This window comes from Scaptodrosophila lebanonensis, unplaced genomic scaffold (assembly GCF_003285725.1).
Source record: "Scaptodrosophila lebanonensis strain 11010-0011.00,11010-0021.00 unplaced genomic scaffold, SlebRS2 tig00000129-arrow-arrow-pilon, whole genome shotgun sequence".
NCBI classification, from domain to species: Eukaryota; Metazoa; Arthropoda; class Insecta; order Diptera; family Drosophilidae; genus Scaptodrosophila; species Scaptodrosophila lebanonensis.
The window spans coordinates 1,433,685-1,456,572 of NW_022060583.1; the positions used below are offsets into that span (position 1 = coordinate 1,433,685).

The 22,888-nt window shown below is 40.5% G+C and overlaps 2 protein-coding genes across 2 annotated transcripts; one reads left to right on the plus strand and one right to left on the minus strand.

Annotated features, from left to right (window-relative positions):
* Window positions 1-19,863: 19,863 nt before the first annotated feature.
* LOC115628894 (cell cycle negative regulator roughex) lies at window positions 19,864-21,331 on the minus strand. Its single transcript, XM_030525152.1, has 2 exons — window positions 21,201-21,331; window positions 19,864-21,129 (listed from the first exon to the last, which is right to left on the minus strand). Exons 1-2 carry the CDS (start codon window positions 21,229-21,231, stop codon window positions 20,156-20,158), a joined length of 1,005 nt encoding a protein of 334 aa, XP_030381012.1. The 5' UTR covers window positions 21,232-21,331; the 3' UTR covers window positions 19,864-20,155.
* Window positions 21,332-21,694: 363 nt separating this feature from the next.
* Window positions 21,695-22,720, plus strand: LOC115628913 (malignant T-cell-amplified sequence 1 homolog). Its single transcript, XM_030525176.1, has 4 exons — window positions 21,695-21,823; window positions 21,882-22,034; window positions 22,099-22,401; window positions 22,459-22,720. Exons 1-4 carry the CDS (start codon window positions 21,813-21,815, stop codon window positions 22,538-22,540), a joined length of 549 nt encoding a protein of 182 aa, XP_030381036.1. The 5' UTR covers window positions 21,695-21,812; the 3' UTR covers window positions 22,541-22,720.
* The last annotated feature ends 168 nt before the right edge of the window (window positions 22,721-22,888 follow it).

Sequence of the window (22,888 nt, forward strand, 5' to 3'; positions counted from 1 at the left end):
ATGTCCTCTGGTCTCTTTTAATCACTAAAGAAGCTTCTTTTTGATAAAAATAAATAATAGGAGATTTGGATTTGGATTGACTGCGGAGTCGCTTCCAGACTCATCAGAATAAAGCCCAGCGCTTATCACTGGGACAGTGGCGGACGTAGCACGCAATTCCACGCTGCTCCATGACCCTTGAGCTCCAGATTAAGAGGAACAACGAGTCTGGTCAGACATCTTCCAGGTGCGCATCCCATCAGCCGGCGGATATCGTTCTTCGCCCATGACCATGGAAGACTATAGTATGATAAGTTAGTGGACGCCGCTATGAAATATTTCTGAAAATGTAAGGATGTATTTCCGATAACAATTGTTGTACTGTAGATCCACAGTTTCCTACATAGTATGGGAAACTTATGGACAAAGATCTATCAATTCTGAACAGACAAGCTCTTCAGATTGCAAAGATTCGGCCAAATAATTGTTACTCTTTTGCCGCTGTTTATGTATTGCCCTTGAGAGTTCAGTTTTCCGTACACCCCCAAAAAGTGCTAACTTGGCCCACTAAGGGAAGTCTTTGGCCAAAGCTAAAGCGTTGATTATGAGCCAGGCAGTCAGGGAGTGGGTAAGGACGAGGGGTCTTATAAACATACATAGAAATACATATGTATATCTATATATATATAAGTTTAATGGTAGGCTATATAGCTGAGTGGTACTTGAGCGTAAAATGCGACATGTTCCGCTTTAGCATACGGACATCCGCTTGAGCAACAACAACAACAGCAACATGAGACACGCACTAAAAGGAACTCCTGCAAGTTTTTCTTTTGGCCATGGCCTATGGCTTTCCATGCCACTGCACCAACACATTCCTTGTAGCATGTTCTTGTTGCCACTACTGTTGTTATTGTTGTTGTGGTTGTTGCTGCTGCTGCTGCCGCTGCTGCTGGCTTGTGTTGTCGTGTTCAGTTGCCGTAATGTTTGTTTATTGAATGTATACGACGCGTATTTGTTTGTTTTATGGCCGCATAAAATTTTATGCCGCATAAAGTTATCGCCTAACGAGCTCAATGGGCGCAACGACAACAGCAACAACAACAGCAACAACAGCAGCAACAACAGCAGCAACAACAAGAACAACAGCAACAAGAAGCCGTGTTCGCATTAGAATGAGTTGGCACTGGAAACTTCTGAAACACCCCACGAGCGAAAGAGTAAATGCTTGTGCAGCACAAAACCGAATTGCGAAAAATTTTAATTTGCAATGCATTTTCATTGCGTCGCCGCTATTTTCAGCTTGTTGTGTCGCCGTCGCCGTCGCCGTCTCCTCTCCTTTCTGTTTTTGCGCGCTTATCCTGCAGCCTTTTTGCTCGCGCGGCGCGTTGTAATTTGAGCGTAATTCACGTAAACAGCAAATTCCGATGTTGCCACTGCAGATGCCGCCCAGCCAGTGGCAGTGTTGCAGGGCAGCATCAACAAGCATACTTACTTACTTACTTACTTATGTACACCTGTAGTGGAACTAAAATGTTAGTGCTACTATTTCATTATTCCTTTATTTTAAGGAGAACATAGCTCCAAAATAAAAACCACTTCAACCAGATAGATAACTATATACGGGTGTTTATCGGTAAAGGAAGAAGGCCTTACTAGTAGGTTTGGCAGAACTTATGTTTTGTTATTGAGAATCACCATCATTTCATCAGATTTAAGCAAGTATTAAAACAACTAACATTTAGACATTTGAATTAATAGAGTTATACATTTGTCCTTATTTATAAACTGGCTTCAGTTGAGCAATTGTTTATTCATTTTTCAACTATTTATTATAAATATAATATAAACAATTTAAAGAATATGGAAGAGGGGCTAGTTTATGCAGAATGAAATAAGCTAATCAATATGCATTCTACTATTTCAACCACATTTCCGTTCATTAAAACTAATATGTATCTAACTTAACTATTTTAGCCCCCTTTCTGAAACTCTTGTATGAAAACAGCGTTCAGTGGCATTCAAATTATAAACAAACTTGGCAAACATAAATTGATTCTCGAAATATGCATCAAGATGCAGAAAAGTCTTTGGACTTGCCCCCCTCTATAGCTACGCCTCTGCATGAGCGCAATTGGCAGGCAAAAAGCTGAGCAGAGAGCCCGGCAGCTCAAGGGAAGTCAATTTGGTTGACACCTCACGTTCATCAATGAACAGAGGCTGCCGTCAAATGTCTCCGCGTACTCATCACATTGGATCACTCACTCAGGCAGCCAGGCAGCCAGTCAACCAACCAACCAGCCAGCCAGCCAGCCAGCCAGCCAGCCAGCCAGCCAGTCCGCTCCATCTGCAGGCCATTCTGCAAATGTGTACGTAATTATTCCAGCAATTTGTTGCTTCGCCAATTGCGCGTGCATTCCACAAGAGGCGGCTTGCACAGATCGCTCTACTTCTCCTCCAGGCCCTGCACCAGCACCAGCACCTGCTCCTGCCCCTGACTCTGGCCATCACCATCACAAACACCATCGTCCCAATCACACTTTGCATTTCATCATTTCATTCTGTTGCCTCTTGACCAGGTGGGGCATATGCGCAAATTGAAACGATTTGTTGCCGTGATAACACAAACGAGAAGGGATTACGAGTTTCCCATAAATCTAAAAGCTAGGTCAAGCCTTTGACTCTGAGCTGGAACTCCAATTGGAACTGCTCCTATATCTCAAGCGTATCCTTTGCTGCAACTTGAGTTGGACCTCAAGCTAGAACTTCAGTTCAAACTACAACTCTAACTAGGTACGTTTCTTCATACTTCTTCATAGACTTATCATTCCATAGGCACAGGCTGCACTTGCCCCGAAGGACGACGCAGATCAATGCATTCCGCTTGGCAATTGCTGTTCCGCCACCACTGGCAGCACAAATAACCTGTTTAACTTATTTGTTATCAAAGCTTAGGAGACTGTAATAACTCTCAGAAAACAAATAATCGAGAAAATAGTTGAAACTAACTGATCTCCTAACTTAAATCAACTCATCCCATTTAAGGTTTTTAAGGTTCTGTGCCAGATATTTCAAAATTCACAACTAATGATTCAAATGATTCGCAATAGATTCTACTCGATCTCAAGAAAAATAGTTAGTTGTTTGGGAACTATATAGTGTTTAGGAGGTTTCCAGAATTTCAGACATTTCATTTTCGAGTTTTTAAAATTTGTGTGCCAGATATTCCTTTCAGATATTTCATGCCCAACTAATATCAAATGATTCGCAATGGGTTCTACTCGATCTCAAGAAAAATAGTTAGTTGTTTGGGAACGATATAAGGCTTAGGAGGTTTCCAGAATTTCAGACAGCTTATTTTCGAGTTTTTGAAATTTGTGTGCCAGATATTCCATTCAGATATTTCATGCACAAATGATTCCTAATAGATTCTACTCGATCTCAAGAAAAATAGTTAGTTGTTTGGGAATAATATAAAGTTTAGGAGGTTCCCAAAATTTCAGACATTTCATTTTCGAGTTTTTGAAATTTGTGTGCCAGATATTCCTTTCAGATATTTCATGCACAAATAATATCAAATGATTCGCAATAGATTCTACTCGATCTCAAGAAAAATAGTTAGTTGTTTGGGAACGATATAAGGTCTAGGAAGTTCCCAGCATTTCAGACAGCTTATTTTCGAGTTTTTGAAATTTGTGTGCCAGATATTCCTTTCAGATATTTCATGCCCAACTAATATCAAATGATTCGCAATGGGTTCTACTCGATCTCAAGAAAAATAGTTAGTTGTTTGGCGACGATATAGGGTGTAGGAGTTACAAAGAATACCAATCTGCAGAGCACTTAAAAGTTCTGCTGCTCCACATTTTCAATCTCTTTGTGTAGGCGACATGGATCGGCAGTTCGCTCGCCTCTTTTTGCTCGCAAATGGTTGGCCCAGACTGTGTATGGCCCCGCCCCTCCGCTCTCCGCTCTACCGCCCGTCCTCCCAACACTCCACTTTTTGTACGCGCAATGAGTGTGGCAAATAATTATGTTAAGTTGCATGTAATTGGCAATCCTCGCGTTGCATTGCACTGTCGTCGTCTTCGTTCGTCTTCTCCCCCTGCCCGTCTCATGGATGCTGGTCGTGCGCATTGCCTTCGTATGTATGTATGTATCGCACCAAGTATGTATGTATGTACACTGGGGAAAAAACTAAAAGCTGAGGCATATTTAATATTTCATATTAGGTTCGAAAAATTTGCATTTGCACACAATATCACGTTTTAATATTTATTTTAATTTATTCTAATGTTCTTGAAGTTCTTGTTTATTTTTAAAGATAAAATATGCACGGGCTTAAGTAATTTATTATTTTATGTATAGTATTATTTACTTAATTGCCTACATATATAAGTATAAGTATATAAGTATATATAAGTATAAGTATAATAAGTACAAGCATAACTTCTACAAATCCTGTATGCTCCAATTCCCAACTGATATTATGAAGATTTTTTTCTTATATTTAAAATTCAATTTTGAAGTGGTCAGCTTTATTTATATCAAGCAATATAACGTAAATACTTAGTTGGTTAATATTAACACAAAATTCAGATAATAAAATATATACGAAAATTAATATTATTAAACAAAAAATTGCATTCTTTTTTTTTTTAATTAAAATACTTTTCATTAAAAGAAATCAAGGGCTATCGTCGAGGAATGCTTTTTTGAGAGGTATAGAAAATTAAATTACACAAGACTATAATATATACGGGTACTACAAGTATAAGTAAATAAAATACATCTATTTTTACATTAATTATGGAACAAGCTTTTGAATATAAGTATAGCTGCGAGGGCGTAATTCGAAGGGACCTTCCCTGACCTTCCCCCACTTATCTAACTGGAACTGGAAATAGATTTCTAAAATTGTTGTGAGTGGATCGGACGTAAGTATTTAAATATGCGTTCCCCTTAATAAGTTCTCTTTAATTGCTTAGCTTTTTCTCACTGTGCATACACTTTTGTATGCATGTGTGCTCGTATGTATAGGTTTGTGTGTATGTATATAGAAAAATGTGTGCTGTTTGTTTTTTCTCGTTCGTTGTATGTTTTTTGCTGAAATGTGCGCAAAATTTATCGCCACCAATTTGGTTGCATGTCATTCCAGAGCCGCGACGTGCAACGCTGACGTTGAAATAATTAAAAGCGGAAATAGCCTGATGAATGGGGCCCCAACATTGCCGAGGCCCAGCTCTCAGTTCTCCCCAATCCGTGGAAGAAGAGTGCGCGTGTGTAGGATGGAAATGGGAGCGGTAGCGGGACCGGGACCGGGATGGGGATCGGGATGGGGATCGGGAGTGGTAGCTGGGCGTTTCGGAACATTGCTTTTGAAGTGCATTATGTCAAGTGCGGCTAATGCGCTGATCCATCAAATGATCCTCAACTGGCGGTCAGCCGATCATCTGCAACCGCTACCTTATAAATGACCTGCAATTAATAAACGACTGCTCGAAACGCACAGATACAAGATACCGATACCAGGTACAAACAGAAAAAATCAATTACCACATCAATTATTGGTGTGGATCTCGAGCTTGGCTCAACAATTCGTTTCGGTTTCGGTCGTGGCCAAATAAATGATGGGCCATATATCAAAATAGCACCTGGCTGGCTTGATCAGATGCGTCAGAATATCAAAATTCAGGTAGCAACTACAGTGGCGCTCAACTTAACGGTAAGCGCGCGCACACACACACACGCACACACACATATGTATATATATATATACACGCACACTCAGCTCATTTATCATACCCGCTGGACCTATGCAGCAGAAGGAGCAGCCCCTTCATCACGATCATCAGGTCGTCGATATGGATGGAATATGGGATATAGGCTATAGGCTATGGCTCTCGGTTTACGGAATGAGCCGCACGCCTATTATTTTGCTCTCTTATTGACACATTGGTAACGCCCTAATTAGTGGGTCCACCCCTTGCCACGGCCTCAGTCACGGCTACTTGTCCGACAGGGAAAGTGCTGCGGGGTCATGCAACCAGATGAACTCGCCAACAACAGCAACAACAGCAACAACAACAACGAGCAAACAATACGCAAATCTCCCAGACAAGTCTCGCGCTAGACTGCGTGTTCCAAATTTGATTTATGGGGATTTGCATATATTGATCCGAAATGTTGCTGCTTTTCTGTCCTACTCGGTCGCCTCCCCGGCGCGCAATTAACGTGTAGCTGCTCTTTGTGGCTCTTCTTAAGTTTTTTGGTTCTTTGGCTAAACGGCGACACGATCCATAAAGATTAAGCGCCGAGAAAAGAGAAACTAAAGTTTGCATACAATCGCCGTCTTTTGTCTTAAGTAGACAAAGCTGTGTGCGATTTTTATATCGTTTTTATAGGTGCACATGATGTGGCAAGGGGGCGGTGCTGGAGATGGCATGGGCGGTCTTCGCAGCACTGGCGCCTCTCATAAACTTTTAATTAGGTGTCGTAAAGCGCGGGGTGTTCCATTTACCATACTAGTGTTTGGTATATCGGACTGCCATAAAGTCCCTCACCGTTCACAGATCAAAACATAAAAGTCCCAAACAAGATTGAGTTGTTCCAGCATCGACAAGAACGCAAAGAACGCAAAAAATAAAACAACAACACACAAATGCTAGAAATTAAATGTTTTGCTTCTGTATTGTGTGAAGCTGATCTTCTCCATCAATGGTTTATTCATCTCACTTTAAACGGAACCAATATATTAACCATTTCTGTGGACGATGTTCTGCTCCGAACTCGCATAAACAGTAAATAAATGTCGCAATACACTAAAAATGTCTCTATGATACTCGTACGTGCTTATACCCTGTACTCGAGCAGCAATTATACACTAAAGATACCGTTTCTTTTTATATATGTGCATCTATTCTTGATCTACACGTACATGTCAAGACGAAAAGAAAGGATAAGTTAATTTTAATTATTTCACTCCTTTGGGCTTTTCTTTAAAATGAGACATTTTCATGAAAACTACAATCTCAAAATTCCGCATCTATACAGAATGGACCATATAGAGTTTTTTTTTTTTTTTGTTCATCATATATTATTTGATAGTGACAACTCTATCCGCCGGAAATCATGACGAAAAAATCAGTATCATATCTCCGAGGATCAAAATAAATCGTTTCACGCTTAAACGACATTAGGAAATATTGCAAACCTATTTCCAAAGTCAATGTTGTGTGGCTAAAAAGCATTTTCATCTCGGCGGCTATGTTAACAAACAAAACTGGCGCATCTGAGGATCAGAAAACCCGCGCGTGATCGCCCAGAGGCCAATGCATCCTCAAATAGTAACAGTTTGGTGCAGATTTTTAAGCATTTTTCTGTGGAAGTACTCCTACTGCGGTCAACGGTGAGCGCTACATGGCTATAAAGATATGATAAGTGACTTGTTGTGGCCGAAAAGTGACTTGTGCTTTAGCACGATGGTGTATATGCCACACAGTCCATGCCACAATCGATATATTACGTGGCAAGTCCGGTACTCCGGGCTCGATTTGAAACCGTTGTACTTTTTTTCGTGTAACAAATAGCGAGCAATCCATTCGTGAAATAGAACCAGTACCCATCACCATGGTTTTGAAAAACTGGGCTAACAGTCTTTTCTAAATAATTGCATCTGCTTAGTGCTATTGCTATATCTGTTGACTTTCGATATGGATTTGGGCTGTATTAGTATTAGTATGAGTGTATTAGTCGCAGATATTTTTTAAGGCCAGTTTGCTCATCTAAATTTAGGATTTTGTAAACTTAGTTTGTCAATTTATTGGTTATGTAATTTTTTTGGAATTTGTTATCCAGGCTGAATTATTTGAAGTGACTTTTAAGTGATGGTCTTCTTTGGCCTTCGAGTGCATAAATTTAAAAGACTATTATTTCCGTAATATTGGAAGATAAATGCAGGATACTATTCTGAAAAATGTATAAACAGAATTATAAATTGTGAAAAAATTATTTCATTTTGCTTAAAATTTAAATTTTTTTTGCATCCTTCAACAATATTTTCATAAAATTTTGCATGGCGCTAAAATCTACATTTTTAGCAAATGTAGAATGACTTGCCAGAGATTGTTTGGTAACTCTATTCTAAACTACCCTTGGAATTACAGAGTTTGACGCTTCATAAGTATCTAAACGTACATTTCGCTTTCCGGCTGGAAACAGGCAATACTTTTTCGTATGCCTAGCCTTGATCATCTCGCAGCGATGGCTCTGCAGAGTTTCCCACACAGCTAAGCTATCCAAATTGTTCGGCTATGGTCCAAAGCCTCAAGTCATGTCAGCAGTTAGGCATAGATCGCTGCATAGCCGATTTAACGCGATTACAAACAAGCGGCTTCAGACTTGGCTCGTATCGGGCCGGTTCGAGTTGGCTTCGGGAGCGCATAAAAAGCCAAAGTCGTGGATTGAAACAGCTAAACAAATTCAAGCGTAAAAACAAAGTTGAAGTTCGGAGTCAGTGGCGCAAAAAAGATGCGGCTCTGAAGAAGAAAAAAGAAAGAAGTCTAGCACAAAACGTTGTGGTTCACCGCAGGCAGGTGCCAATGCCAATGCCAATGCCGTAGCCGTTGTCTGTTCCCTCAGCGTCTGCCCTCAGGTGGGGCAGCAGAAGGCAAACCAAAGATGGAACCAGAGCGAGAGGGCCAGGGCCAGAGCCAGGGCCCCGGCCTCTCGAAGAAACAAAAGCCGAACACAGACATAATACCAAAGCCCCAGTCCCAGCCAGGCCGTGGATGAAGTCTTGTTATCATTTTAATCCGAACGCTGCGTTTCCTCTGAATGAAATCCAAAACCACAGCACTCGCCACCACCGACGAGAGCACTCGCAGTCGCACTCGCAGTCGCAGTCGAAGTCCCTTGGATGCATCAAGCGTGAAAATACCGCGAAATTCCTTTGTTTGTCTGCTTAACTGTTTGCCAGGCTTGGCTTCCACTGCCAGCCTGCCTGCCCGAAAATTTTGTATTGCACATGCGTCTCGGAGACAACGAACTGGCACTGAAAACGTAACTCTTTGCCGCCTTGCTTGACTCGAAGGCTACGATCACACGGGCAGCGCTGTAGTTGTGTGACCACCCGTGTACAGGTTTTTGACGGTAGTCGGATGCGGGCGTTGCTCTTGTGCTGCATTAAGTGCTGTTAGTCTTGTATTCCATGAAGTCAAATAATTATTATTTTTATTTATCAAATGTTCCTATGCGATGTGAGCTCGACATATGAACAGTCGAAGCTGGCTTTAAGCTAGGTTGCATAACTATGTAATATTTTAATAGCATTATTGAATACTAATATTATTTTTAAAATTGATTTTATTTTATAAAATAGACTGAATAATAAGTAGCAGAGTAGTAATTGTTATATTTTTGTATGGCTATTATTATACTTGTATAGTTATCTATAATTGTAAATGTTGTTAGAAATATTAGTTTCGCAGATTAAATGTTTATTATTAATTAAAGCTAATAATTAATGTTTAATTATTGATATTATTACAATAGTTTCATAATCCGCATATTATTCGTTTGTTAGTTTAATTTTTGTTCGCCTTTTCAATAACTTTACACTTACTACAACCCGTACATGAGTAACCCCATATTTTTATTAAAATTCGGCAGAAGCGGGGCAAAGTGGCGAACCAGGGGTCGACACACACATGCTTACATGGATACCTGTTCGTCGTCTGATCGCTGCTTAGGCCCGAGGCTACAGTTTAGTGAGGGAACTTAAGCCGCCGATACGCCACACGGACGGACGGACGGACGGACGGACAGCGTCAAAATTATAAAAATGTAAACAAAAAATAAGCGTTAACATGGCAACAATGACGTCCTGCTGTGACATTGAAATATTGTTATTATAAATTTTTATGACATTGTCATGTGGTCGCCGCCATCGTTGTTTTTGTGGCTTGTTCACAGCCACGTGTATAGTGCTTGTTGGTGTCCATCTGTCTGTCCTTCCGTGCGTCCGTCCGTCTGTCTGTATTTGTGTGATGCTGAATACTGACAACTATGTTTGTCCATTCCACATTTTGCGAGCCTGCTCGTAGACCAATTAATAGCCAACATTTATGGCCCTGAATTATGGCTTTGAAGTAAGCCTGAAAGTCGAGAGTCTAGTTCGATTGCAAAACATTATTCCAATTTGCAATTTGCCTCCCAATAGTGAAGAAAATGCATTCCAGACACTTCCGCTGAACAAAATACAAGTATGTATGTAGCTATTCATGTACTAGTACTACAAGAAGTGTGTATGTCTACCACTGTAAAAATAAAGTTCAATTAGATATAGAATGGGCTTAATCGATCATAATTGGTAAATTCTTATCGCCTTCTATGTCGTCTTCGATTTTCAGAAGATTTTACTGTATCTTGAAGCTATAACTATTAACTATAACTATTATTAATTTTTTACTTGGGCCGGCATAAATTGATGCATCAGATATTCTTTTAACTTATGGCTTTATTCACATGATAATATTGTGTAATATTGTTTGATAATCCCAGATTACTTGCCCGTTCGATAAATTTAGTATTAAGATTTCGTTGAATTAAGTCCGAGTCGATTCCTGCCCAGTCCTTAATATTTTCTACTTCACTTTGCCTTAAAGGGACAGATTCATCCATAGAGCCTTATTCGTAAGCACTTGATCAAACCTATTTTATTGGTGTTTATTAAGATAACAATTTTGGTGGCAAAATAGATCAACTCTCTCGTATTGATGATATTCTAAATGTCAGACTGTCGGACTGATTGCAAATCAAAAGTATTTTGTTAAACGCATCCCCCTACATAACTAAGTATTATCAAGGAGTCATATATTAGTTCTGCCTTCCTCTATTTATTAATTACCCGCTCGTAAATCTGTTGGACAAGCTGAGCCTCATATTCTATGCATGAAAGTGTCAGAAATCCGCAACCTCATAAACATCAACAGTTCAAAAATCTAATCAGAGATTAAAAAAACAAAAAACAACAGGAATAGGAAAACCGCCCCGTAGAGACAACGATGCGTTGAACGCGTTGAACGCCCCCTGATTGCTTCCGTGCCGCCCACCCACATTCCCCATTATCTTCCTTCCTGTCATACTTCCGTGCTGTTGTTGTTGTTGTTGATGTTGTTGTTGTTGGCGTTGCTATTGTTGCTTTGTCAGAATGCAAAATTCAATTGTTTAGCCCTTTGTCGCGCACAGCACGAGTAATTTACGAAAAATTGACATAGAAATCCATTTGTCAGCCCCTTCAGATTAAAATCAAGGACTTAAAGTGTAATTTGATTCATGAGTTAGGCAAGAGTCGATCCGAGCCCAGCCAAGCCGAGTCGAGTGGATATGAGTGGTGCGGATGGTGCGGATGGTGCGGATGGTGATGCGATCAAAAGAGCAAAGCGTGACCCCAGAAAAAAATCACACAAGGCTGGGCGATGAGATGAGCCAGCAGGAAGCGGAGGAACCGAGCACGACAACAACACCAATAAATGACAACAAACACACCCCCTTGTAGCTCCCGAACATGTGTGTGTGAGTGTGTGTGTGTGTGTGTGTGTGTGCACCCAGTCTGGTTTTTAGTTGGATTCGCATCGGCTTGGGTTTGGGTTTGGGTTTGAATTTGGTGTCTGGTACTCGGAACTGTTTTAGTTTGGGGTTGGTGGTAGCCGGTGGTAAGCGAAACGGAAGAGTGATTTTAACGCGACTCCTGTGGCAGGATGCACGCAGAGACAGGAGACAGAGGCAGGGGCTGTGACTGTGGCTGTGGCTGTCGCTGGGACTGGAGGTTGGGAGGACAACGAGGCAGAATGCGAGGACGAGGGTGCGCGTGCCATTGCGGGGGCGCCCTGACGCCCGTCTGATTCTCCTGAGTGCTATTTTATGCCGAAGTGTGCCAGACACAGTTCCCAGTTCCCAGTACCAGCACCAGTTGCTGTCTAGTTGGTGAGGATGCGACCTCGCCGGCGCCGCCTTGGAGTCCTGTCTGTGGTGTCTGCAGTTTGGTGTTTTGGAGTACTCGCTTGTATGTGTGTGTATATGCAACCGGTTGAGTCCATTAATCATTTTCTAATTTGTAGAATTTTGAGAGTGAGACGGAGAGGCATTCTTTCTGTCCTTCCCTGTGCTGTGCTGTGCTGCCCATTCGGCATTTGTTTTTCCTCCTAAGGGTTTATCTCCCCTTGGGTTGTTGTTCTTGTTAGTGGTGTTGTTGTTGCTTTTGGCTGGCACTGTAAATGAAATTTTCACATCTGTAATTTGTTAAGTGCGTTTGTTATTTCACAGAATTATTTCACTTTTATGGGTTAAGTGCTTTTTGAATTATGTTCCTTGTCGTCCGTCTCACTTGGCTGCACGGGAACGTGTGGGCGGCTGTTTGGTATGCGGCTGTTTGGATAATAACTATATCTACTAGATAATACATGCATTAATTAGTTAATAGACTTGCTCCTGAAATCGCATGCTCCATGCTTTTAGACATTCAATTATCAGTAAGCGAAATTGATTTATAAAGAAATTATCGAATCATCAGGCGAAGCGTGCATAAATCTTTTTTAAATCTAGATAATGCTTTCAAAATAAAACAATAATTAAGCATATGATGTGAGAATATCTTTTAAGGCTTGTTAAGTACGTTAACAGAAACTGAATCGACGAATAATTTTGGGAACTATAGTATATTATTGCGTGTTTCCAGGATACTCTTGTGGGGTTTTCTTCTACAAATAGGGATCTATAGTATCCGTAATAAGCAAGCAACAAGAATAAATAAAAGTTGGAAAATAAATATATATTTATTCTTGATCAACTTTCTCGGGAGAGTTGATTTTGTAGTTCACCAAAACCCCCACCCCCAATTAAATCTAGTTTTCTTCTCTCTGTTAAGTTTTTCTTTTTATATTGGTAGATCTATTGACCCCCCTGACATATTATGTTATTATTTTTATTCTTATTATCATTCCTATCTTAAAGGTTTTCGTCTATAATTTGTATATATTATTTTCGTATATCGACAGTCCATGTTTGTTGACAGAAATATTATTTATTTATTTTAACAATTAAATCTAGTATACAATACTAAACTTAATAATAGTTTAACGAGCACTAGCTGCTACGACCTTCGACTCAGACAGAAATATACAAAAAATAAATTCATGAAAGAAATACAAAAAACTGGGGTTCTCATAGTGCCGCCAATGGGGCAAGTATAGTATTGTATATCCCGGGGTCTGAACTTTTGCTTACTTCTCGCTACATCACATCTATAGTACAAATGTATTTTGATGAGCACCATTAACTGGCACCGTTGCACCCCTCCCCTGGCTGCAATGCCAACGAGAATGTCATCATCGATCACAGTACTTTAGTGAAGAGGCAGCCGAGTTAGAAATCAGACAACTGTAAACTAATGACATTTGCACCACCAGTGTGTGGGTGCGTGCCTCTGTGGTCTGGTGGTCTGGTGGCCTGGGTCGGGGTCGGGGTCTGCTTCTACTATATACTTGTATGTATATATCCGCTTACAAATAAGGACAACGCAATCCTGCGATGATGTCGACAACTGCGAAGGCATCGAGGGGGTTGTTTCTTGAGGGCCAACAACTACTGGATTGCTGCTTGTTGCTGATGTTGTTGCTTCTGTGCCTCATTTGTTTGTTTTGAGTGCGTCGCTTTCTGTCCAAATATGTGGCAGCTTGTAACAATTACCAAATGGCACCCTCGGCAATCGGAAATGCCCGTTGTTCGACATGCCTAATGCGTGTAACCGGGGTTGGGCTCTCTAGAATGTTCAAATCTGCACAATTCCACTTGTCGCAGAATCAATGACAATATTTTTGCCATTAGTCGTGAGTCCCTGTCCTTCTCCTTCTCCTTCTCCTCGGGCTGATAATGTTGTTGAGCAAAATGAAGTAATCAAGTAAATCAACTTAAAATTCAGTTTGAGGCAAAATTTATGGCTTGGAAGTGCTTCAGATGTCGCTGAAAATGCGCCACATTTGTTTCAAATGATTTTGCGGCGGGTGGTTAGATGGCGAATGTGTTTGTTTCCTCAATTCAAACAGCAAAGTGAACGAGTGGCCGATGAGCATTATGGCTTGCATTCAAATAACTCTACAAGTAGAATAAAGTGAAGCTATGGACAATATAACCGAAAACAGCCAGGCCTATTAAAATTGCCTTCAGACATTCCCCAGAAATGCTGCTTCAAGTTAGAGTATATCTAGTGGAAAATGGAAAAAGGATTTGAGCCAAGGCGAACTGTGGAGAAAGTCAAGACACCGATCGACAAACTATTTGCTATTCTGCTGCAGCGAAGGAATAAAAAACAAATGCTGGCTGTAAGTATTAAGTACTTAAGTACTTGAGTTGTCCCTACATGGCTTCACTGGAAGACTAAGCGACTAAACGCTTTTTGAAGACTCTACAGCACCTATAGTGTGCTCCGATTGATCTCCAGTGTCTGGACAAATTAAAAGTCTCAACCGCCGTTAAATAAATCATGTAACACTTTGCAATCAAGAAGTGCTCCAGGATTTTCAACTTCAAGTTTTCAATGCCATGTCCACCTTGCAGATAAATATGAAAATGATGATCTTTTTACGAAAGATGCGACAAAAATTGAAGACAACAAGAGTGGAAAAGACAAGGCGACATACGAAGTTTTGTGTCCCAAACTGTAATCGTTCAAAGATCACGGTGCTCATCCGGATGGACAGATGGCCATATTGATATCGATGAGGATTGAGGACTGCCACGCCTCCATCTGCCGTTACATACTCTTCTGCCAACGCTAGGAAATACTTGTAGGGCTGGGACGAGCTGCTTGCTGGCAACTATTTTAAACAACAATAAACAAATTACATTTTGAGGTAAAAGAAAAAAGCATGCGAATTAATTAGAAATCGACAGAGTCTTCTAATCACAAAATTAGCCAGAGTTAACTATACTCGTATGTTCATGAATTATAAAGTTTCCAAGCCATTTTTTTTTTTTGAAATGCCACACTATGTAGTTGGATGTCCCCAAGCCCCACCACCAGCACCACCACTTAACTGCTGGGAGGCTTTTAAAATATGAAAAACTGACGACATCTGCTGTTGTTGTTGTTGTTGTTGTCACTTGTTGTTGCTGGGAACAACAATAGCAACAACAGCAGCAATTCAATATGATTTGTGATTTACAACAGGTTTCAATTAAACAGAAGTCGTCTCCATGTGCAGGCCCGGCCCGGCTCCCGCCACAACAGCCTCACCCGCCGCACCCGCCTCACCCGCCTCGCCCACACTCCACGCCCACACCAGTACGCACGCCACCCAGCTGGCTGGCTTTTCTTTTCGCATTTCGGAAGATGCAGCAGCTGAGGGGCGTTGACAGGCCCATAAATATAGGCTGGCATGTCTATCGCGTAATGCTAGACGAATAGTTTTAGTGGGCATGTAGTTTTGGGGACTGTAAGCTGAGCTGCCACTTGAAGTGCCGCCGATTCGTCCCATCGGGAAAACAGCCGCAGCCGCAGCCGCAGTCGCAGTCGCTGCAGCGTTGCAGTTGCAGTTGCCAACTAATTGAAGACAAACGGCGGCGGCGGCGTTGGCAGCGAAATGGATGCGCGTATAAATTAGACAAGAGGCCGACTGCAACAAGAGTGCTATTAAGTGGTGGCATCCAAAGGGACTGGTGGCATCCCAGCCAGCCGTCTGATGGATTGTCAAATTGTGTATAAAATGTCGTGGCGACATTTTTCAATTAAAAACGCATGCAGTCTGCGACATACAAGTAGAGCACACCACGAGATCGGCCCCAAATACATATGTATGTATATACATATATACTTACATACATTTATGAAAACAATACACCCCCATCTTCCATGCTAACACTTGGAGAAAAAATATTGCAAGTGTAATTGCGGAGAATCGTCAATATTACGAACCATATTTTAGTCACACTCTTGGACTTGCGGAAGGTCAGAATTTAATTTAATTTAAATACAATTCTGAAGGTCCAACTTTTCAATAAACAAATGCATCATTTCCATCAATCTGCGAAGGCTTCTAAAATTATGAATCTGAAACGCCAAATTCAGACCAGAAGCAGGTAAATTTTCAAATACGGAAATAAATTCGATGATTTAGGGTGCTACATATATTCCACTCCAATTCTTTTAATTACACATAGATAGGTTCATTCAAGTATCTACTAGCAAGATCATTAAATACTAGCAACTAGCGAGCTAATTACAAATGGATAGTTTACATGCAATATTCCTGGAAGCGAGCTAGATGTGGGCAGGAAATATAGAAGAAGAAGAATTTGAAACAAAAAATTACTCAAAACTAATTTCAAAATATAACATTTTAAAAACCTTTCAATGTTGCACAACAAATGTTGGTAGACTTATATCAATAAAGACATATGACATATATGCTGGCACAGATCAAATGTTCAGATGAAACGTGTCCTTGGGGCTTCGAGCGAATGTGCTATTGATGATCGCACATCCAATTCTAACGCTATATTTTAGACCAAAGCTAAACTAATATAGTAATGAACTGATTTTAAGAACGGAATAATTAAATGACAATTTCTGTTATACTCGTATTTTTAAATCCCATAGAGACCTGTAGCTGCGTTCCTTAGTACATTGTTGTACAGAAAAACTGGATTAAAACTTATATATGGATTCGACTCGAAACTGTATCCTGTAAGTACACAAGGCCTTTATATTGTTAGCTTTTTATTCATATACATACATATGTATATGTACTTTAATCTGCAGTATGAACAAGCTCAGATCCTGCTCTCTTATTCAAAGCAATGAATCATTTCAATTAATCATTTCTAGCCCTGCTTAAATCTAGAACATTATGGGAGGTTTAAATTGCAAAGAGTAGGATCCCCAAAGTCCAGTTCCACATAATTATATATATCGTATATATATACAAGTATCCACATGTTCAGAGCATGCGTTCATAAATTTTATTTTATTTTATTTTATTTGTAATCTTTATCCCAGCGCTAGAAGTATTAGGTTACTTTTAGCCTAGTCATTAAATATTTTGATCGATATCAATATACCTTAACAATACATATCATATAATTGTATCTAAATAAATTTCTAATATAATCTTCTTCTTGTTTGTTCTATTTTAATTTATAACACAATATCTTAAAAGTTACATTTTTATTCATATATACATTTTTTTTTTGTCTTTTTTTTGATGCATTTAATTTTTTTAAATTAATCAACGCACTTAAGATCTATGTCCTACTTACAGATACAAGAGAACTGTATATTGATTTTGAAATCGATTGTGCGCATATTTTTCTCTGGGTGCAGGCTCCCTGCAACCCCGCCGGCTCAAGGGGGAAGTAATCTTCGGGCTCATTAAATTCAAATGGAATTCGTAAAGCAAACTTAATCCGCTCATAAACATTGCTGTGTATTGGATGTGAGTGAGTGCACCTTTTTGGCTTCCCCTTTCGATGCTTCCGCCTCATAGAGTGTATCTATCTGGCGCCAAAGTCTATCATAAATCACATGGACACGGGTCGCAGTGCAGCTCAAGGATTTACACGGCAGAATTGGCCGAAATGCCACAGAACAAGAAAATGTTGCCATAATGACTTGGAACGCAAGTAACGCACTCCCAGACGCATCCCTCACAAGCGTACGACCTCACGAGGTTGCATGAGGCCCACGTGCCGCAGTTAAACCTCGTGGCGAATCCAGCTTGGCCAATTTTGTGCCCGACCCCATCACCAGCAGCTTGAGTCAAAAATCTAATTTCAAGCACCAGAGCACGCGGCAGTGAAACCGAAACCGAAACCGAAAGAGAACAAAAAGTGGCAGCTTCTGGTACTGGAGTTGGTGCTGGTGCTGGTGCTGGCATTCGAGCTGGAGTTGGAAGTGGATTGGAAGTTGGAATTGGAGTTGGAGTTGGAGCATCTTTCTGCTTGCGTTCCTCATCGCTTGCTTAACGATTTTAGCTGCTGTCGTCCTTTGCAGGCCCAGTTGGGCGTTGTGTTGTTGTTGCTGTTGTTGTTGTTGTCTATTTGATGTCTTAATGCCACGCACATGCTTGGAGTGCCACCCCCTGTAGCTCAACAGCCGGCGGCATCTTTTCGAGCGCAGCAACACTCGCTCGTCGATGGGCATACAACTTTAATCAAATGGATTTGTTTCTATTTTCGCTCTTCGAACTTTTACCTTCCCCCATCCCAGTCCTCCCCTACCTCAATTACTATACAACCACTTCGACTGCATTCGAAATGAGCCAAAAATAAAAATATACAAGTATGTACATCTACGAAAAATGTCGATTGGCCCCCGCCCTGTTCAGTAGTGTTGACAATTTATTATGTTTTTTAGGATAATCTCTCCAGTCTTAAAGAATAATACACGATTCTTTAGTTCAAAGATCGCACAGAGTTAGGGGCCAGGTGGACGTAAATGATTGATCGATTCATAAATATTTCAATATTGTGCAATACAAATAGATACTTGTAGAGACAGCTTTGGTAAGGTGCTGCGTTTTGCACTCAAATTTGTTTACAATGCAAGATACATACATATGTATACTACGAGTATACATACATCTTAGCTATAACAATAACGCTTCAAACCAAAAGTCGTATAAAATATCAGAATAGTATTATTTCGAGTGGAACTTGAGTATAGATTTCGGCAAATTGTTGGCATCGGTATACAATAAAATGTTATAAACTTTTGTGTAGAGATATGATCTCCTGTTGTTATTTAAATATTTATTTATTATTATTTATTTATTTATTTTTGTAATCTCTATCCTTGCCTTACAAGTATTAGGTTACTTTTAAATTAGTACCGCTAATCATTGAAAAAATCGATAAGGGAAGTTACATTTTTGTTACCTACATGTTTTCCAGTTCTTGGATGAGTTATGTGGGGCCGAGCCTTAATCTCAAGTATATTACTATTTCGATTTCACCTAGTTTTACTTGACTTTCTATTCTTTCTTCCAAGGCTTATATCAATTGAACTATTCAATAACCAAATAACGCGACGTTTTTGGGGTAAGCTAGAGAATGAGTCAAATTTTAAATAACTTGAAAAACTTCCGTTCAATTGATTTATAGAACCAACCCTCATAATGTGCCCCCAATTCGATCACCGTTCTGATTTCAATTCAGCTTCTTCGACAATTTTTCTCCAATAATCAATATCATCGCATAGCAGCTCATCGGCCGATGTAAAATGTTGAGCTTTTTGTAATCATTATTCCCTAAATTGGTAAGATTGAATCGTCAAATTATTTCAGAAGGTTCTCCTTTCTTCGACCCAGTGTTATCCCAAACCGAAAAAAGCTCACTAATATGTCGGTAAAGTGAAGATATCTTACAGTTTTCACTATCAATTTCTCATAATTTCCTTAAGTACATTAAGTAAACAACATTATTTCCCTCAAAACCCCCCGATAAAAAAAAGGCACCAGTATTTAATTATATTTTTGGTTCTTTTTAACATAAATGGTTTCATTTGGAAATAACGGTAAATTAGGCGGACTACATATTGCCGTAAGGGAATTTTAACATTTTTATAATTGTAACATAAGCTCCTGCTGCTAACGTAACAGCGCTAATGACATTCTACATTACATTTGGTGCATAAACGTACTACGAGGGGAAATATTTAAAAGTCCCAAATATGAACACCGAAGACACACACCATTTGCCATACATTGAGATTCATTTGAAAAAAAAAATTAAATACACCCAATTCTGTTTTTACACGGTCGACTGGTTCCAGAAAGTCGTGTAAAAAAGACATTGATCATACATACATATGTAATTTTGAATCGTGCTAAATGGAATAAAGTCGTGCAACCATATATAAAATTTTTAGTTTTCAAACCGTGTTAAATGAAAACCGTGTAAAAAAGACCGCGTAAAAACAGAATTAGGTGTATATGTACTACACATGTGTGTAATTTGGAAAACGTATGTAAAAATACATACATACGTAAGGCCTAATCAGTCTTACATATTTGTGTAGCATTACCGACTAAATCAGATGAGGTACTGCTTCAAATAATATCTAAATTTGGTTATTCTAAATTAATAGTTCTACGTAATTTGTAACTTTGGACTTGTATGTGGTTTAAAATCTCATGCCTCCACGTCCGCTGGGGCGCTTCGGATCCCGTTTCGGTGAGTTCTCGTTATGTGGTCGCTTCCTAGGCGTCAGCCCTAGCCCCGGCCTTGGCGCAGGAGGTGGAGGTATAGCCAATGGATCGACTGGCGGTAGAATTGGTAGAGGTGATGATAACGATACAGACGGTTCTGCAGATAACGGTTGGTTGTGCTGATCTAGGTCTGTGCTCGTAAACAATGTTCGCCGTACACTGGAGCGGGGTTGCCGTCTTATTAGGGTCTCCGGTGCTTCTACGCTTTCGTCGTCCGTATGTTCATTTCCCACAGGCCATGGGCGTTGACGTCGCGCAGCTGCAGGTCCAGCCGATGTACTTGTCCTAGTACCAGTGACCGGCGACCCTGGTGGCACTTTCTCGTACACAACCAGACAGATTTCATGTGTAGTGGACCTTGGCGAGGCACGATGTCCCAGCGTGAGACGCGTGGGCTGCGAGTCACCTATATCGATGCCACCATCGTCGTTACTATGCGTCGCTTCTAGCCGGCCAATTCCCTCAACATAGTTCAGGGACTCGTTGCGCGGCGGTGTGGCCAATCGACTGCTCAGCTCGATTATAGATAGATCTTCCTCGTCACTGTCGGCGCGTAGGCGTAGGGAAGAAGGCATTTTTTCCCTTGCCTTTTGCTCACGCAGGCGCCTCACTGTGTGTAGAGCACGTCCAAATCTGGAGTTCATTTCCGCTGCCACATCCTGGTGGCAGTTTGTTGCCTCATCGAATCCGACATGCTTATACCGATTCGTGATCTGCGTTCTCATGAATCCAGTTACGGAACTAGCGCCCTTTACGCTTCTTCCAAACACATTTAAAATAACCTCAGGAGCGAGGGTACTTCGTATGGCACCACTCTCCACATCTTGCAAATAATTCTGCATAATCGCGTGTGTAGAAGCAGTACTTTCTTCTGGGCGGGAGGAAGATGCTAAAAATGCGATTTTCATTCAGTTTAACATTTTTATTGCTCAGTTTAAATAGCCACTCGTTTTCGCTTACCAACAGCATCTAGTGTCAGTTCCGACTGCATTTTGTTATCGCTTTTTTTCAAAACTAATAAGCTGCAAGCACACAAAAACCTATAATTTTGATAAGACAAAAATGAATAACGAAAATCCTTATTGTTCTTTTCTATTCAACTGCAATATATGTATGTATGTATAAATAGGGACGTGTTGCAGTCTGAAAATTTCGGCGACGCTTGATAGAGATGTGAGAAAACATCGAAAGCATCGATGCTTTCGATGGCTTGGTTTTCAGCCCGCTAGGTGGCTTATTGTACCCGCTAGGTGGACAGCATTCCACAACGTACATTCCACATTTGCTCTTTTCACTAACATGAATATCATGCGTCACCGCAGTAATAAAGTTATTTTAATTATTTAATAATTATATAAATGCAATTTCTGCCTCTCCCAATAACAACATCTTTCTAACACTACCAATAGTTGCCTAGAACCATCGATAGTGACCGAAAAATAAATCAATCGATACTATCGATAGTGCCATAGACTAATTTGCAGCCCTACGCTGTCTGTCGTTTCGTTCCTCGAAAAGGTGCGAATTCGAGTTGATATTTCATTAATTTATTACTGACTACAATAAATAAATATGTTCAAAAAGTAAGTATGCAGCGCAACTACTCGCCCGCAACTACAATTTATAATGACCGCCCATCAGATTCGAAGAAAAAGACAGTATCTCGTCGATACAACAGCTCAAGTCGTCCGTACAGAAGGGCATACGTGCCAAGCTCCTAGAGGCTTACCCTAAGCTGGAGACACATATTGACTTGATATTGCCGAAAAAGGACTCTTACCGCATTGCTAAATGGTGAGTGAGCTACGTTTTCAATACAGCCTGAACTGAAATAATGCTCTTTCTCGCACATACACAGCCACGATCACATCGAATTGTTGCTGAATGGCACCGGCGAGCAAGTATTCTTTCGGCACCGCGATGGTCCTTGGATGCCCACACTCCGCTTGCTGCACAAATTCCCCTATTTTGTAACCATGCAGCAGGTGGACAAGGGCGCCATTCGTTTCGTGCTCAGTGGCGCGAATGTTATGTGCCCCGGCCTGACTTCGCCGGGCGCCTCCATGACACCTGCTGAGAAGAGCACTGTCGTGGCTATTATGGCTGAGGGCAAGGAGCACGCATTGGCCATCGGTCTTCTCACACTATCTACCGAAGATATGTAAGTAAGACAAAGTAAATCAAGCCAGGCTATTAATTGTTTTAAATTGTATTGCAGTTTAAAAGTCAATAAGGGCATCGGCATAGAGACTTATCATTTCCTTAACGACGGCCTTTGGAAATCGAAACCCATCAAATAAAAACAGTCACAGCTCAGCTGCTGGCCAGCAAACCGTCGCCGTCACCGTCGTAGTCTTCGTCATCGTCATGAGAGCAAAGAATGGTTTTCGATATGCTGCAAAAAAACGAAATTTTTTTTTAACTTGTTCACTAGTTACTCTATATAGAAATATATGTAATTAATTGCATTTAATACCAAATTTGCCTATGCATATACATACATATGTATGAATATGTGTGTTTCTGTATGAATGAATATGGCAACACCACCCACACAAATGCGTTCACTCACACGCACCTACTTGAAGAAGAGTGCATTGCGAAGAACCACCTGTGGAGGTAGGATAAGGAATGAGACAGGAACCATT

Bases quoted from the DNA above. Each gene is read 5' to 3' on its own strand.
- LOC115628894 (XM_030525152.1), bottom strand. From the start codon at position 21,231: ATGCAGTCGGAACTGACACTAGATGCTGTTG. The intron at 21,130-21,200 runs GTAAGCGAAAAC...TCGCATTTTTAG, and splicing joins ACTGACACTAGATGCTGTTG to CATCTTCCTCCCGCCCAGAA.
- LOC115628913 (XM_030525176.1), top strand. The intron at 22,035-22,098 runs GTGAGTGAGCTA...GCACATACACAG, and splicing joins TCTTACCGCATTGCTAAATG to CCACGATCACATCGAATTGT. The intron at 22,402-22,458 runs GTAAGTAAGACA...ATTGTATTGCAG, and splicing joins ACACTATCTACCGAAGATAT to TTTAAAAGTCAATAAGGGCA.